Source organism: Rhea americana, unplaced genomic scaffold (genome assembly GCF_003343005.1).
Source record: "Rhea americana isolate MKP2758 unplaced genomic scaffold, rheAme1 scaffold_36, whole genome shotgun sequence".
Taxonomy (NCBI): domain Eukaryota; kingdom Metazoa; phylum Chordata; class Aves; order Rheiformes; family Rheidae; genus Rhea; species Rhea americana.
In genome coordinates, this window is record NW_028186490.1 from 1304985 (window position 1) to 1317872 (window position 12888).

A 12888-nucleotide genomic window follows, 5' to 3' on the forward strand; every position below is an offset into this window, starting at 1 on the left:
GCTTTTGGGAAAGGGATGTGCACAGAGACTGATCTTCTCCTTTGGGGGTCTGCTGAAGAGATGCCCACTTGTAAAATTGGAATGCATTGTTCGGCTGTGTTCAAAATTTCACTTTCCTCCTTCTTCTGTTTGCATCCAGTCCCACTATCAGCTTTCTGCCTGTGTGGCTTCTAGAGCACAAAAAACACTCCCGGGAAAGTTCATGTTTTCCTGATGTGCCAGAAGTCAAGGAACAGTCCAAGCTGTGGTTTGTGGGTACCAAAGCAGTTATGGCAAGTTCCTCTCACTGCCTCAAGTGCACCTTTCACTTAGCTTGGATAATAGTGCCCTCAGTCACTGCCTGTTTATTCGGCTTATTCAGGGCTCTTACCTGTCCCGCTTTTTCAGAGGAAGAACCTGAATCTGATTTGAAACCTAAAAGGGGAGCAACTGGAATCTGTTGCTGGCCGCTGAGGGAAGTTATGAGTGCACGTGTTGGAGGGGAGAAGCTAACTGGCTCAGTGTTGGGCATGATTAGCAGCATGACAGTATTCTCTTTTACTCTTAGGGCAGGCCATGGAGATTGGTAGTGCAGCCTTGAACATCTTGGTGGAGTGCTGGGATGGACATCTGACACCTCCGGAGGTGGCATCATTGGCGGACAGGGCCTCACGGGCTAGAGACTCCAACATGGTGCGAGCAGCTGCTGAACTGGCACTCAGCTGCTTGCCCCATGCCCATGCCCTGAACCCAAACGAGATCCAGAGGGCCCTGGTGCAGTGTAAGGAACAGGTGAGCATCACATGGGAGATGGCTAGCACAACCTGATTTCCACCATCAAGAATGTGCTTTCATCTGTGGAATTGGCTCCTTTTTGTTGCTGGACAGCCTTAATTGCATTTCTGTGGATTTCTCTTGTCTTTCATGGACAGCTCTGGTTATTCTGGAGCCTTGTTTCTGTCTGTCCCTATAGCCACAGCCATTTTAGATGCATTACAGTTTTCTCCTGTTGTAGTTTTGCCATCTCCTGGCATTTCCAGTTTTGCATTTTTCACCCTCTGCTTTTCTTCCCCCCTTCCTCAGGATAATCTGATGCTGGAGAAGGCCTGCATGGCAGTAGAAGAGGCAGCCAAAGGAGGCGGCGTGTACCCAGAGGTCCTCTTTGAAGTAGCTCACCAGTGGTACTGGCTTTATGAACAGACTGTTGGTGGGACCGCAGCCCAGAGAGAAGGAGCCACTGGCTGCAGTGCCAGTGGTACACGGGCTGCCTCTGAAGCAGCACGTGGGTTGACGGACAACCGGGTGACCTCTGAGCCAACTACTGTGACAGTGGCAGCTGCAGTAACTGCAGCAGCAACAGTCATGCCAGTGATTTCTGTGGGATCGACTATGTACCAGCAGCATACGATGGCAGGACCAGCTATGGCGCACACACACACGCAGGGCCTCCACCCCTACACCACCCTCCAGACTCACATCCCCTGTAACCCTCAGTATATTGGACACACCATTCAGCACATGCCGCGCCCAGCAGTCTTCCCAGTGCCTGGCTCAGCCTTCCCCCAAGTGAGTTTTGGTATTGGCTTGTTCCTTTACAGGGAGTTGTGTGGCTGCTTCCAGAAGGGAGACGGCTGACTGGGGAGAGCATGTGGCTGCGAGCTGCTGTGTCTTGAATTCTAGCTTCCTCTCTCCCTAAGTGAGTTGTGATATCTACCTTCAGCTCCCCAGCTCAGCTTTTTCACTGATAAGGAGCCTTCTGTGGGTGTATATAGAGTCTTGAGAGAATATAAAATACTGTATTATGTCAGTAGCTTTTAATTATTATTGCTCTGCAGTTTCTCAGAACATGCAGGGCACCTGACAGAAAGCTTATATTGAGAGCTTTCAGATGAAATAAGAACTACAGAGGGGAAAAAACAGCAAAGGATATTTTAGCCTCTGTCTATTTTTGAAAGTTCTTGGAGTGTTTTTGTACAAACTGATTAGATTTAAAAACATAAGGGGCAAGCAGATGTAATAATCATCTGGTTCAAGGTAGTTTCTGTGCTGCTTTTTTCCTGTGCTTTCTCCTCTCTGTCTGATTGGACTTCCCACAATCTGGGGATGCGGAGACATCACGTTTTGGATTTCTTCTAAATGGTCAGAGGAAGTAGACATGACTGTTACTCATCTTCTGTTTTAGGGTGTCCATCCAGCATTCATAGGAGCGCAGTACCCTTATTCGGTAACAACCCCGTCGTTGGCAGCTACAGCGGTGTCATTCCCTGGTGTGCCGGTTCCATCCATGACACAGATTGCGGTGCATCCCTATCACAGCGAGACAGGACTGTCACTGTCTTCCAATGTAGCGAGTGAGTGTTACAGATCCTGGGCTATGCATAGCATAGGTATGGTTACTGTGCCTCCTAGTTGTACTCCAGTCACATCCTCCTCACTAATCACACGTGGGAATAGGGCTCTTGCAGTGAAAAGTTCTGACCAAGTTCACCTCAACCTGCAGGTGCAGATGTTCAAGGGTATTGGGGTTCCTAATGGGATACTAGGGAAGCCTGATTCAGTGGGGCTTTAATTTCTGACTAGCTAAATTTCCACTGTGAAATTATTTTGGCCTTTCAGACTGAAGTGTTTGGAGACCTCCTAGCCCTTCTGACCTCTGACTTATTAGAGCTTATTCCTCCCTCTTGTGATCCCTTTGGATCAGATAAAAAGAGGATGCAGGAAGCAGTCAGCAGTCACACTTCTGCTACAGTAGCATTAATAGTTGTATTTCCTGACCTGCGAGATCAAAGATGCCAGTACTCCAAACATGGAAGTCCTCTGGAGAGGAGAGGACAGATGTTTTGGTAGGATCATGTCAATGGCAGTCTGAGTGATTGCATCAGTATTGTCCTGGGGCTGGGGTGACTACCTATATCAGGTAGTGTGCACAACTGGAGCAGCAGATGTGTTGACTGAATTGTGGGCACGTTTCCACTGTACCAAGGTGCTGCAACAGAAGATAGCGGTTGGACTCGAGCTCTCTGGAGATGCTGTGGTTTGCCTGTTTGTACATTTGCTTATCAGTGCTTCACAGCTGACCACGCTCTAGAAGACTGACATGTGGGAAACCACTTAAGAAATGTGTTGACCTCCCTCATATCCAGATTTTCAAGAGAAAGGGGCTTCCTTTTCAGTTATTTTTAAGGGCACTTTCTTTCATTTTAATGCTAAAAAGCCAGCTAAAAACAAATAGAGGAGTCCTGAAGGCTTCGGAATTTGAAGAACATCCTCTGTTTGCCGACAGCCTCAGTCCTGGCTTGGAGCTGTGAATCTTATCTCTGAGAAATGATTTCTGCATGCCTCCCAAGAGCTATGAATCCTCCAGAGCTGTTAACTCATCCTAGGGCACTTAAAATAACAAAAGGAAAAAACAACCCCACCCTTTCCAGTTGCCATTGTTTATAGCTTGCGTAAACTTCTGTGTTCCAGTTCTTAAATATTATTTCACTGTTCATGGAGTAGGTAATCATGTGGTGATGCTCGAACGTTGGCAACAGTTCAGCCCATTCTTACGGGTTATTCTCCTTGGCCTACTTCAAATGCAGTATGGATTTTGCCCCAGTTTGTGGGCTGTTTGGCACTGTGTGTCAGCTTTGCTGAGGGAGTCAGGTGGATCTGTCCTTAGAGGTACATTGTTCTCAGGTATTCAACTATGCACTAGCAAACATGCTCCAGAAGAGGGAAAAAATCAAAAAACAAACAAACAAACAACAACAACAAAACAGCACAGAGGTAGCAGGGGAGAGAAGAAATTAGAACATGGAGCATTGCCCAGGCTGGTATAGAAAAGCTGTGAAATAAAGGTAGCAATGTTTGTACATCTAATGGCATCTCTGCTCTGGAATTCTCAAGCGCACCTTGCTTTTCCTCTGTGAGCCCTTCTTCAGAGGAAGTTTAGATAACTTTGAGTCCCTTGTCAGAGTGCAATTTATTGACTCAGTGTTAATTGCTTCCTGTGAAAATTTAGGCAGTATCCATTTAGCAAATGGATTTCTTGTAGTTCCCTTGAATTTGCCCCCCTTAGTGCCTGAAGGTGTCTAAAACTTCTCAAGTTACCTTGCTGTTTTTACTGATGCTTGATACGTTCTGCCAGTATTTGCATCTGCTGTTCCTTCTGAGAATCAGTTGGAGGTTAGCCTCCAGTAACACCCTTCCCACGGGGTTGTTGGATGGAGTCATAGCTGTTTTACAGCAGAAGTGGAGGAACCTCACAATGTTCAACTTTGAGTGACCTAATACAGTTCTTATTCAATTACTTTTTCAGCAGTTTCTCATCAGATGGAGACTGACATGCTTATTTCCTTGAACAAGAAGTCAGAATCACAGAAAGATATTTGAGCCAATACATGTATTTACATGTAAATCATGGATGATGTGCATGTCCATGGGATACTGGAAAGAGATGAGCAAGCGTGTAATTGACTCGTTTCAGCCTCTGCTTGCAAACAAAATAGAGATACTGTCCCCACTGTACTTCAGTTGCAAGTCTGTGGTTTTTGGTTGCTGTATTGTTCTGTTTAGGGGAGCAGAACAGTACGTTGCCAGTGGGTGGTCAGGTGAGGGAGATGATGGCCCAAGTAAGGCTTCCCAGAGGCTTGGTGGTGGGTCCTAATGCTGCTGTTTTGCTCTCTTCAGTAGGAAGTGTCCATGCAGGATCAACGTTCCCAGCGATTCAGGGGGCTTCCTTGACAACTCTGTCCTCACAGCCCAACTCCCTTGTTACAGGGGGTTTTCCTGCCGAGGATGAGCAGCACAGTCAGCCTGTGAGCTCCCAAGGTCTGCACTACCTCCACTCTGCATACCGAGTTGGTAAGGACAGCCAAGTGGGTTCCCATGGCCCCCTCAAGAGGGATTCAGGGCAGGGTTGCAGCAGGTTCTTGTTGTTTGGCAATTTCCTACTGCACCTGTTGGGGATGATGGCATCCTAGCTACATGGGGAAAGCTGTTTCATGATCATATGATGAGCACATCATGAGAGTGAAAATGGAGGTGAAGCACTAGAAGGTTGTACAGTTGCTGTTGAGAGCTGTCAGAGTAGAAGAGAAAGCTAAGTGGGTAGAGCTGGGAAGAGTCTTGCCTTTCAGCAGGTGCATGTAAGGAAGCCTGAATGGGCTCTGAGGATGTGGTTGTGGAAGTTGTGACCGTGTAAGAAAATGGAGTTCAGTTCCTGCTCCCCTGGACTATGCAGGCACAGCTCTAGTGTAATGATACCGCTTGAGAGAACACCCTCTGCCCCTCCAGCTTGGTTGTGGAAGACTGGTATGGAGGGAACTTGCATTTCCTAGAAGGTGGGTGTATAAGTAGTATTCCTTTCCCGGTCACACTGGTTATTAGGAAATAAACAGTGTCTGCCTGGACTGTTATTGGTATAAGGTTATCAGAGTCTCAGAGTTTGCAGTTAAGGGTAGATTGCAGTAAGCTACTCATACATAGTGATGGTTCAACCCAGCAGCTCTTCAGGGAAGGGGGAGGGCAGAAAAGGGAGAGGAACGACAAGAAGGTGGAGGAAGGCTATTTCGAAGTTGCTTCAGCTTTTTATTGAAAACTAGAGGAGAAAGTACTTGTCAGCCAGAAAGGGAGCAGAAGTCATGGGAAGCATTACTCTGGCAAGTGGTAAGACATGAAAGGCATTTAATAGCTTGAATAACAGAGAAGTGGTGGTGGGGAGGGCCTGAAAGATGAAGACAGACCATTGGGTTACATAGGGCTTGCTGAATTTTTAAAAGATGCTTAAATGGGAGGAGTTGTGTGAAGAACTGTAAAGGAATGAGTGCAATGTTTGCAGACTGGCGTACTAAAGCTTAGCCTGCTGTCTTTGCAGCTGCCCTGGTTGATTTGGGTAGCTCCTCTGTTTCTAAATTTGGAACAAAGCCACTGTTTTCAGGGCATCTCTTGCAGTCCATGCTTTAGGTCCAGGTGCTGTAGGTACTTGTGGTCTCTTTGCAGCTCTAGTGAGGTGTGATGGTTGAGCAGATTTCCCAGCCTCAAGAGATCCAGCTGTCCTTGCAGCTCCTCCTTGTGGTAACAGTCTCTGAACTAAGCATTTTGTTTCTCTGTGGGCTCTTTGCAGCCAGGGAATTTGCTGCTAATGAAGGGCAGGGCAATCAAAGAGTATTGCAGTGAGTAAGAGCTAGACTGAGTCCTGCTGGGGCAGAAGTGCTGCTTGACTCTGGCTGCCCCTTTCTCACAGGGATGCTGGCTCTGGAGATGCTTGGCCGAAGAGCTCACAACGACCATCCCAACAACTTCTCCCGCAGCCCACCCTACACGGAGGATGTAAAATGGCTCCTTGGGTTAGCTGCAAAGTTAGGTAAGGCTCAGAGCAGTTCTTCAGCAGAAATCTACTTGCTGGGATTTGGATCATGGGGGAAAAGCTCTCAAGACTGAAATCCCAAAGATTGGGTGAAGCCAGTGTCCTATTTCTGAGACAGTTTCAGAAGATCCTTGCTGCTCTTTCATTCAGCCAGTTGTTCTCTTTCTGGGTTTTGTCTGCAAGTTGTTGAATTTTGAGGCTCTGGATGAAGTGCCTGGGGTTGGACTGGACTTGGAGCTTGTACATCTTCCATTCTATAACAATAGCTTTTTCTTTTCCCTTTCCAGTATCTTGTAAGTATTCCTCTCTCTCACGTATAGTTATGCCTTCTTTGAAGACCTTCTGTGGCAATAGGTGCTCAAACTATCAGTTTTTTTCACTTCATCTTGGGTCTTTTTTGTATCAGTTTTTTGTTTCTTTTTTTTTTTAATTTTTTTGTCAGCTGTAAGAACTTGCAAAAACAAGTCTACAACCATGTGACAGTAGCCACATGCCACTGTCTAGTGACATGGCTTCTCCTGCTACTGCCAGGGGAGCTTCAGTGCAGACAGCAGTGGAGAAATGTGAATATCTCTCCAGCCTCACCAAGGCCTGAGTGCTGAGGGTGCAGATGCTTTTAAGGTGAACAGGAAGGAAACGATGAGAGGAGGTGCTGCATACTCTTGTCTCTGTAGTTATCCTGTCACAATACTTTTCACATCCTTTTTAAAAACAAGAGAACTGGAAATATCAGAGTGGCTGAGGTAGTACTTGCTCTGTACTCAGCCCTGATGGATTTATCAAAATGATCCCTTATCCCTGGGAGTTCGCTAGCCCTTCTCCCCCAAGGCTGGTGGAGAATATATTACACTAGGAAGAAGGTGCTCCAAATCCGGTTCTTGCTAGGTGGTTGCCTGACTTTTTTGCATCTTTAACACTGTTATTGTGACTTCTCCCTCCTGTGCAGGTGTAAACTACGTGCATCAGTTTTGTGTTGGTGCAGCCAAGGGCGTGCTGAGCCCTTTTGTGCTGCAGGAGATCATCATGGAAGCTCTACAGAGGCTCAACCCAGCCCATGTGCACAACCACCTGCGCACCCCAGCCTTCCACCAGCTGGTGCAGAGATGCCAGCAGGCCTACATGCAGGTAACATGCTACTTGACTTCCTGCTTGTCAGAACTTGCCCTGCAGGTGCTGCACACGTGTGGAGAGGAAGGGGCCTTGAGGTAATGGTAGCTGAACTGTCTGTTGCCTGATGCATCCGTCTCATTCGTAGGATCTAGAGTAGGCACTGCTTGCCTTTATGGAGGCTGTGTCCAAAGGATGCTATTGCACTGATTCTTTCAAGGCCTCTTGCTCCCTTGCTCACCCTGCGAGATGGTGTGGTTTTGTGTCCCTACTGTTCTTCCTTTCTTGCTCCAAGTGCTACCCATGCCTTGTAACTTCTGTACTTTTTTCTTTATCTTTTATGCTCTTGGGCTACCTGTCTGCTGCCTCCTAGCCTATCTCTCCTTGATTGTGGCCTGTCTTCACCTCCTTACTGAGCCCCGGCATGGCTGTCTAGTGTGCTTGCATTAATGGTCTAAGTAACTTGGTTAGCTACCAGTACAGATGAGGTATTTCAGGATTTACTGAAACCAGGGCAAATGTATTTCAGTGAGCCAGCTGGGATACCAGAGCTGCCTCTTCCTGAGAACAGCATAAACAGACTGCCTAACGTGTAGCTACTTCTCTTGAATAAGTGACAAGAAGAGTAGTGCTGTAGACTCACTGTCCAGCTAGGATCAGCTGTCCTGCCACCTAGATGATATTCTGGGACATCACAGCTGCATCATGACAATCACAGCTGCTTTGCTTGAGCTGTTGCTTTGAGTTGCATTAGTGAACTAGGTTAAAGGCTGGTTGGGCAGTTTTGGGGCCTTAGCTGAGAAACTGATAGAAGTGGCAGATTCTGACTGAGCGTGCTAGGTCTAGGGATGCTTTGTAACAAATTAGTGCAAGCCTTACTCCTGCCATACCCCTTAGCAAAGGAGATGTCCTGTGGATATGCTGGGTCCCTGTGTATATCCTGCAGAATTAATAGTGTGAGGATTAGATGCAGGTGGGTGATGGCAAAGACCTTTAGCTGACCCTTTTGCCCTGGGCTATGCCATGGTCTGATGCTCATGAAGGAGAGAACAGCTGCTTCTGGTGCTGTGAGGGGACTGTCTCCTTAGCTATGTTAGGAAGTAAGATATAGCACTGCTATCAGTTGAGCTAGCTCTCCTGTCAGAGCTTCTGAGTCTTGTGACTGCTGTGGGGTAACAGGATCCTGTGATGTGTCACCTTTGGGAGCGCTTGAGCTCTGCTCTGAAATGTCACCAGAGTTAGGGTGGTGAGCATATACCTTAAGGCTCTTTCCCTGTCCCCATCCAGTACATTCATCACCGGCTGATCCACCTTACTCCAGCTGACTACGATGACTTTGTGAATGCCATCCGCAGCGCCAGAAGCGCCTTCTGCCTGACTCCCATGGGCATGATGCAGTTTAATGATATTCTCCAGAACCTAAAGCGCAGCAAGCAGACAAAGGAGCTGTGGCAAAGGGTCTCTCTGGAAATGACCACCTTCTCGCCATGACGGCAGACAGAGCTCCACGGACGTGCAGCCCTTCGTCCCGCATAGTTGTAGTTCCATTCACACCATCCTTCCTTCTGGTGTCTTTTTTATTTTAGTTTTAACTTGTTGGAAACCACTGATCTGATGTATTTATTCCATGACATTCCTCTACAGCACTGTTGCGTGTTGGCACTCTGCTTTGCTCGCTCTTCCTCCTCCTTCCCAGTGGGCTGCAGGCTTCAGAAGCATCAGGAAATGAGAAGGAAGTTGAGCTGGCTGCCCTGTGGTGTAGTCGCTGCTTTTCTCCCTGAGCCCCTGGAGGCTGTCCTGCGAGCAGTTTGCAGTGTGATTGCGCACATGTTTGAGGGGTGGGGGAGTCTGTCTTAAATATTTATTTTGGCATTTATAAATATGTAAACTTTTTTTCCTTCCTTTTTTTTTTTTTTTTTTTATGGGCTTCTCCTACTGCACACACCATCTCTTGTCGGGAGAGGCTGGGACTGCTCTGTACAGCCAGTGCTCCCTCCATTCCTTTCAGCACCTCCTGCTGAGAGAAGCTGAGACTGGAGTAGCCAGGCCAGGGCCACCTCTGCGGCTTCAGGCAACAGCTGCTGAGGGCAGAGGCTGGAGCTTGGGCAGTTGGAGTCCATGACTGCACTGAGTTGCCTGGAGACTGCTGGAAGTGCTTGGGCTCTTCCTCAGGAGTGTCCCTCACTGGGCACTGCTGGCTCTTAGGATGTTCTGGTCCTGGTCGTTCCGAGTTGTACAATCGTGTTTCTTTTGGCTGGGGTATTACTCTCCTGTAATCGATTTCTTATCCTTGTCTCTTCTCGTTTCCTGATTAAACACTCGTTTTCTTAGACTGACTCTCTCCTCTCTCTGCTATGGTGTTGGTGGTCTGATGGAATTGGCCAGCTCTGTGCTAAGGGAAGCTCCTTAGCTTCTCTCCTCCTGTGAGAGCTGGTAGATGGCTGTCCTGCCTTGGGCAATAGCAGGACAGAAAGAGGTAGGTGACCAGAGCTTTTAGGCAAGCTGCAAGCCAGAATTTCTTGCCTGGCACCACTCTGAGAACGACATTCCTCTGCAGAGCCTGAGGTACATGCTGACTGCGTAGTTGATGGGCATGAGGGGAGCTGGTGTTAAAGGTAAGCCTTTCTAAACTTTTGTCAGCCACTTCCGGTCTTGATGTCAGTGATACTGCTTAGTAATGCAGAGCTTCATACTGCCAAAGTCTTGTACAAAATAGTAGCTGCTCACCCTTGATGTAATTGTTATATGTTATGAAGAAGGCTCGTGTTCTGCTCCCATCAGTTTAGAGATATGCTTGATGGAGTATGTGAGAGAGCCAATGGGGATGGTGTTGCAGGAAATTAATTTTAGAAGCCTTTTCTTTTTATGACAAGGAAATTTAAAAGGCTGTTGCCACCTGTAAGAATGCAAGCACGAAAACGTCAAGGCTCTTCTAATTGAAACAGATGATTAATGGATGCTAGGAATGTAATTTCTCTGTAGTAATATATTTTGCTTTTTATTTGGTTTAGCTAATGACAATAAGGAGCTTCTAGTTCCTATAAGTTAGAATTATATGCCTGTTTGTATTTGATATTTCCATTGACACTTGAAAAAAAAAAGGAAAGAAAAAAACCATTTTGCTGATGCCCTTGTTGGGCAAAGCAGGTGAGCAGGTTCCTTTGGTTTGACTTCCTGCAAGGCACAGGCTACACAGTGTGGCCAAGGTTCCTGTAGTTCTGATTGTGCAACAGTAACTATTGGAAGACCTCCTTACAGCCCTTGGCATTCTTCGGTAATTTGTTCCAGTGTCTAGTTACATGCTAATTATAAATACTGATGTTTGTAAGACTATGTCAAATTCTGTAGGTTTTGAACAAACTCAGTGTTGTATGAGCTACCTGTTACTGGGCAAAACTCCTGACTTTAGAAAGGAGAGCACAGCTTGATTCCTGGAGCACTTGCTGTGTTCTCTGGTTCTTGCATTTTCAGGACAAGGAGTTTGGAGAAGACTTAAAGTTTTCTAACAAAGTCTAACCTTTTCCTTTCCACTGTTTATAGGAGAAAAAATAAGGGAAGAAAGAAGGGAGTATCTTCTAGAAAAAAAGGAGCAGAGGGGAGATGGGCAAAAGCTGAATGTGCTAAATATCAGGAACAGAAGTGATAGTTTTTGCATTCAGGATTTGGACTGATTAGGGAAAGAAAAGGGCAGAGCCTTATCTACTAGATAGACTACACTTACCCTCTGTGCAGGCAAGTTTTAAGATTATTATAACTGAAATACCTCAGGAGCACCAGAGCATTGTCACCAGTATCTTTAGTTTGAGGAAATACAGTAGAGCTGCTTATACTGAGGTCAAAATAGAATTTGTCTAGAAGTACACTTGCTCTCATTCTATGTATTCCCCTTAATGGCTGTAAGAGAAAAGAAATAGCAATGCACATTATCTTTTTTATTGCGTTCAAAACTATAAAGCAGGTTGCCAAGGACCGTGGGACCCCCAAGATGGGTTTTGAATGTCTCCAAGCATGGAGACTCCACAACCTCTCTGGGCAACTTGTTCCAGTGTTCAACCATCCTTACAGTAAGTCAGCACTTCGTTATGTTGAAGTGGAATTTCCTGTATTTCAGTTCATGTCTATTGCCTCTTGTCCTGTCACTGGGCACCAGTAAGAATGGTGTGGCCCTGTCTTGTTTACACCCTCCCATCAGGTATTTATAAACACTGATGAGACCTTCTCTGAGCTTTTTCATCTCTAGGCTGAGCAATCCCAGCCCTCTGAAAGTCTCCTTTTAGGAGAGAGGTTTCAGGTCCTTAATCATCTTTGTGGCCCTTCACTGCACTTGTTCCAGCAAATCCATGTGTGTCTTGCCTGGAGAGCCAAGCACTGGACACTACTTCAGGTATGGCCACATCAGGGCTGAGCAGAGGGGAAAGATCACCTCCCTCAACCTGCTGACAGTGCTCCTTCTAATGCAGCTCAGTTTGCAGTTGGCTCCTTTTGCCACAAGGGCACACTGCTGGCCAATGTTCAACTTGTCCACCAAGAATCTTAAGTCCATCTCTGCAGAGCTGCTCTCCAGCTGCTTGCTCGGCCCCCCCAGCCTGTCCTAGTGTGAGGAGTTGCTCCTCCCTAGGTGCACGACTTTGCGTTTCCCTTTGTTGAGCTTCATGAAGTTTCTCGCTGCACATTTCTCCAGCCTGTTGAGGTCACTCTAATAACAGCACAACCATCTGCTCTATCAGCCACTCCTCCTAGTTTTATATCATCTGTGAATTTGCTGAAGGTGAGTTTGGTTCCATCATCCAGGCCATTAATGAAGATGTTAAACAGGATTGGCCCCAGTATCTACCCCTGGGTGATACCACTAGTGACTGGCCTCCAGCTGGACTTTGTGTGCTGATCTTGATACTTCGGTCAGTTTTCACTCAGCAGTCTACCTCACTGACTGCTTGCCTAGCTTTATCAGCTTGTCTATGAGGATGCTATGGGAGACAGTGTCAAGGTAGACAGCATCTACTGCTCTCTTATCCATCAAGCCACTTTACCTCATCATAGAAGGCTAGCAGGTTGGTTAAGCAGGATTTCCCCCTTGTAAATCCCTGCTGACTACTCCTGATCACCATCGTGTTCTTTGTATGTCTGGAAATTTATCCAGGATTAGCTGCTCCATCACCTTTCCAGGGATCAAGGTGAGGCTGACTGGTCTGCAGTTCCCCAGAGGAGCATATCTGCATTTGGCATCTTTACAGCCAATAAACCATCTGAACTGGAGTTATCTGAGGAAACAACATGCCTATCAGCAAGTAGGGCTAGAATTAGCTGATTCTATTTTTATTTCCTGCTTTTGATAGTTATTTGGGATACACACTTTTCTTCTTTCAGCTTCCATGCAGAAACATCTTCTTGGAGAGCTGTTGAATCTAAACTTTTTTTAATGCTCAAGCTGTATAGGCGTTGCTTTATTA

General features: G+C 46.6%; 1 protein-coding gene across 2 annotated transcripts in view; it reads left to right on the forward strand.

Moving 5' to 3' along the window:
- ZSWIM8 (zinc finger SWIM-type containing 8) overlaps positions 1–9768 on the forward strand; it is a 63344-nt gene extending 53576 nt beyond the window's left edge. For both annotated transcript variants that reach the window (XM_085312259.1, XM_085312260.1), the window contains 7 exons: positions 548–771; positions 1063–1545; positions 2162–2330; positions 4654–4827; positions 6209–6328; positions 7278–7456; positions 8726–9768. In XM_085312259.1, coding sequence (XP_085168385.1) covers positions 548–771; positions 1063–1545; positions 2162–2330; positions 4654–4827; positions 6209–6328; positions 7278–7456; positions 8726–8929 — 1553 coding nt within the window. In that variant the 3' untranslated portion in view covers positions 8930–9768. The remainder of the gene's footprint in view (positions 1–547; positions 772–1062; positions 1546–2161; positions 2331–4653; positions 4828–6208; positions 6329–7277; positions 7457–8725) is intronic.
- The last annotated feature ends 3120 nt before the right edge of the window (positions 9769–12888 follow it).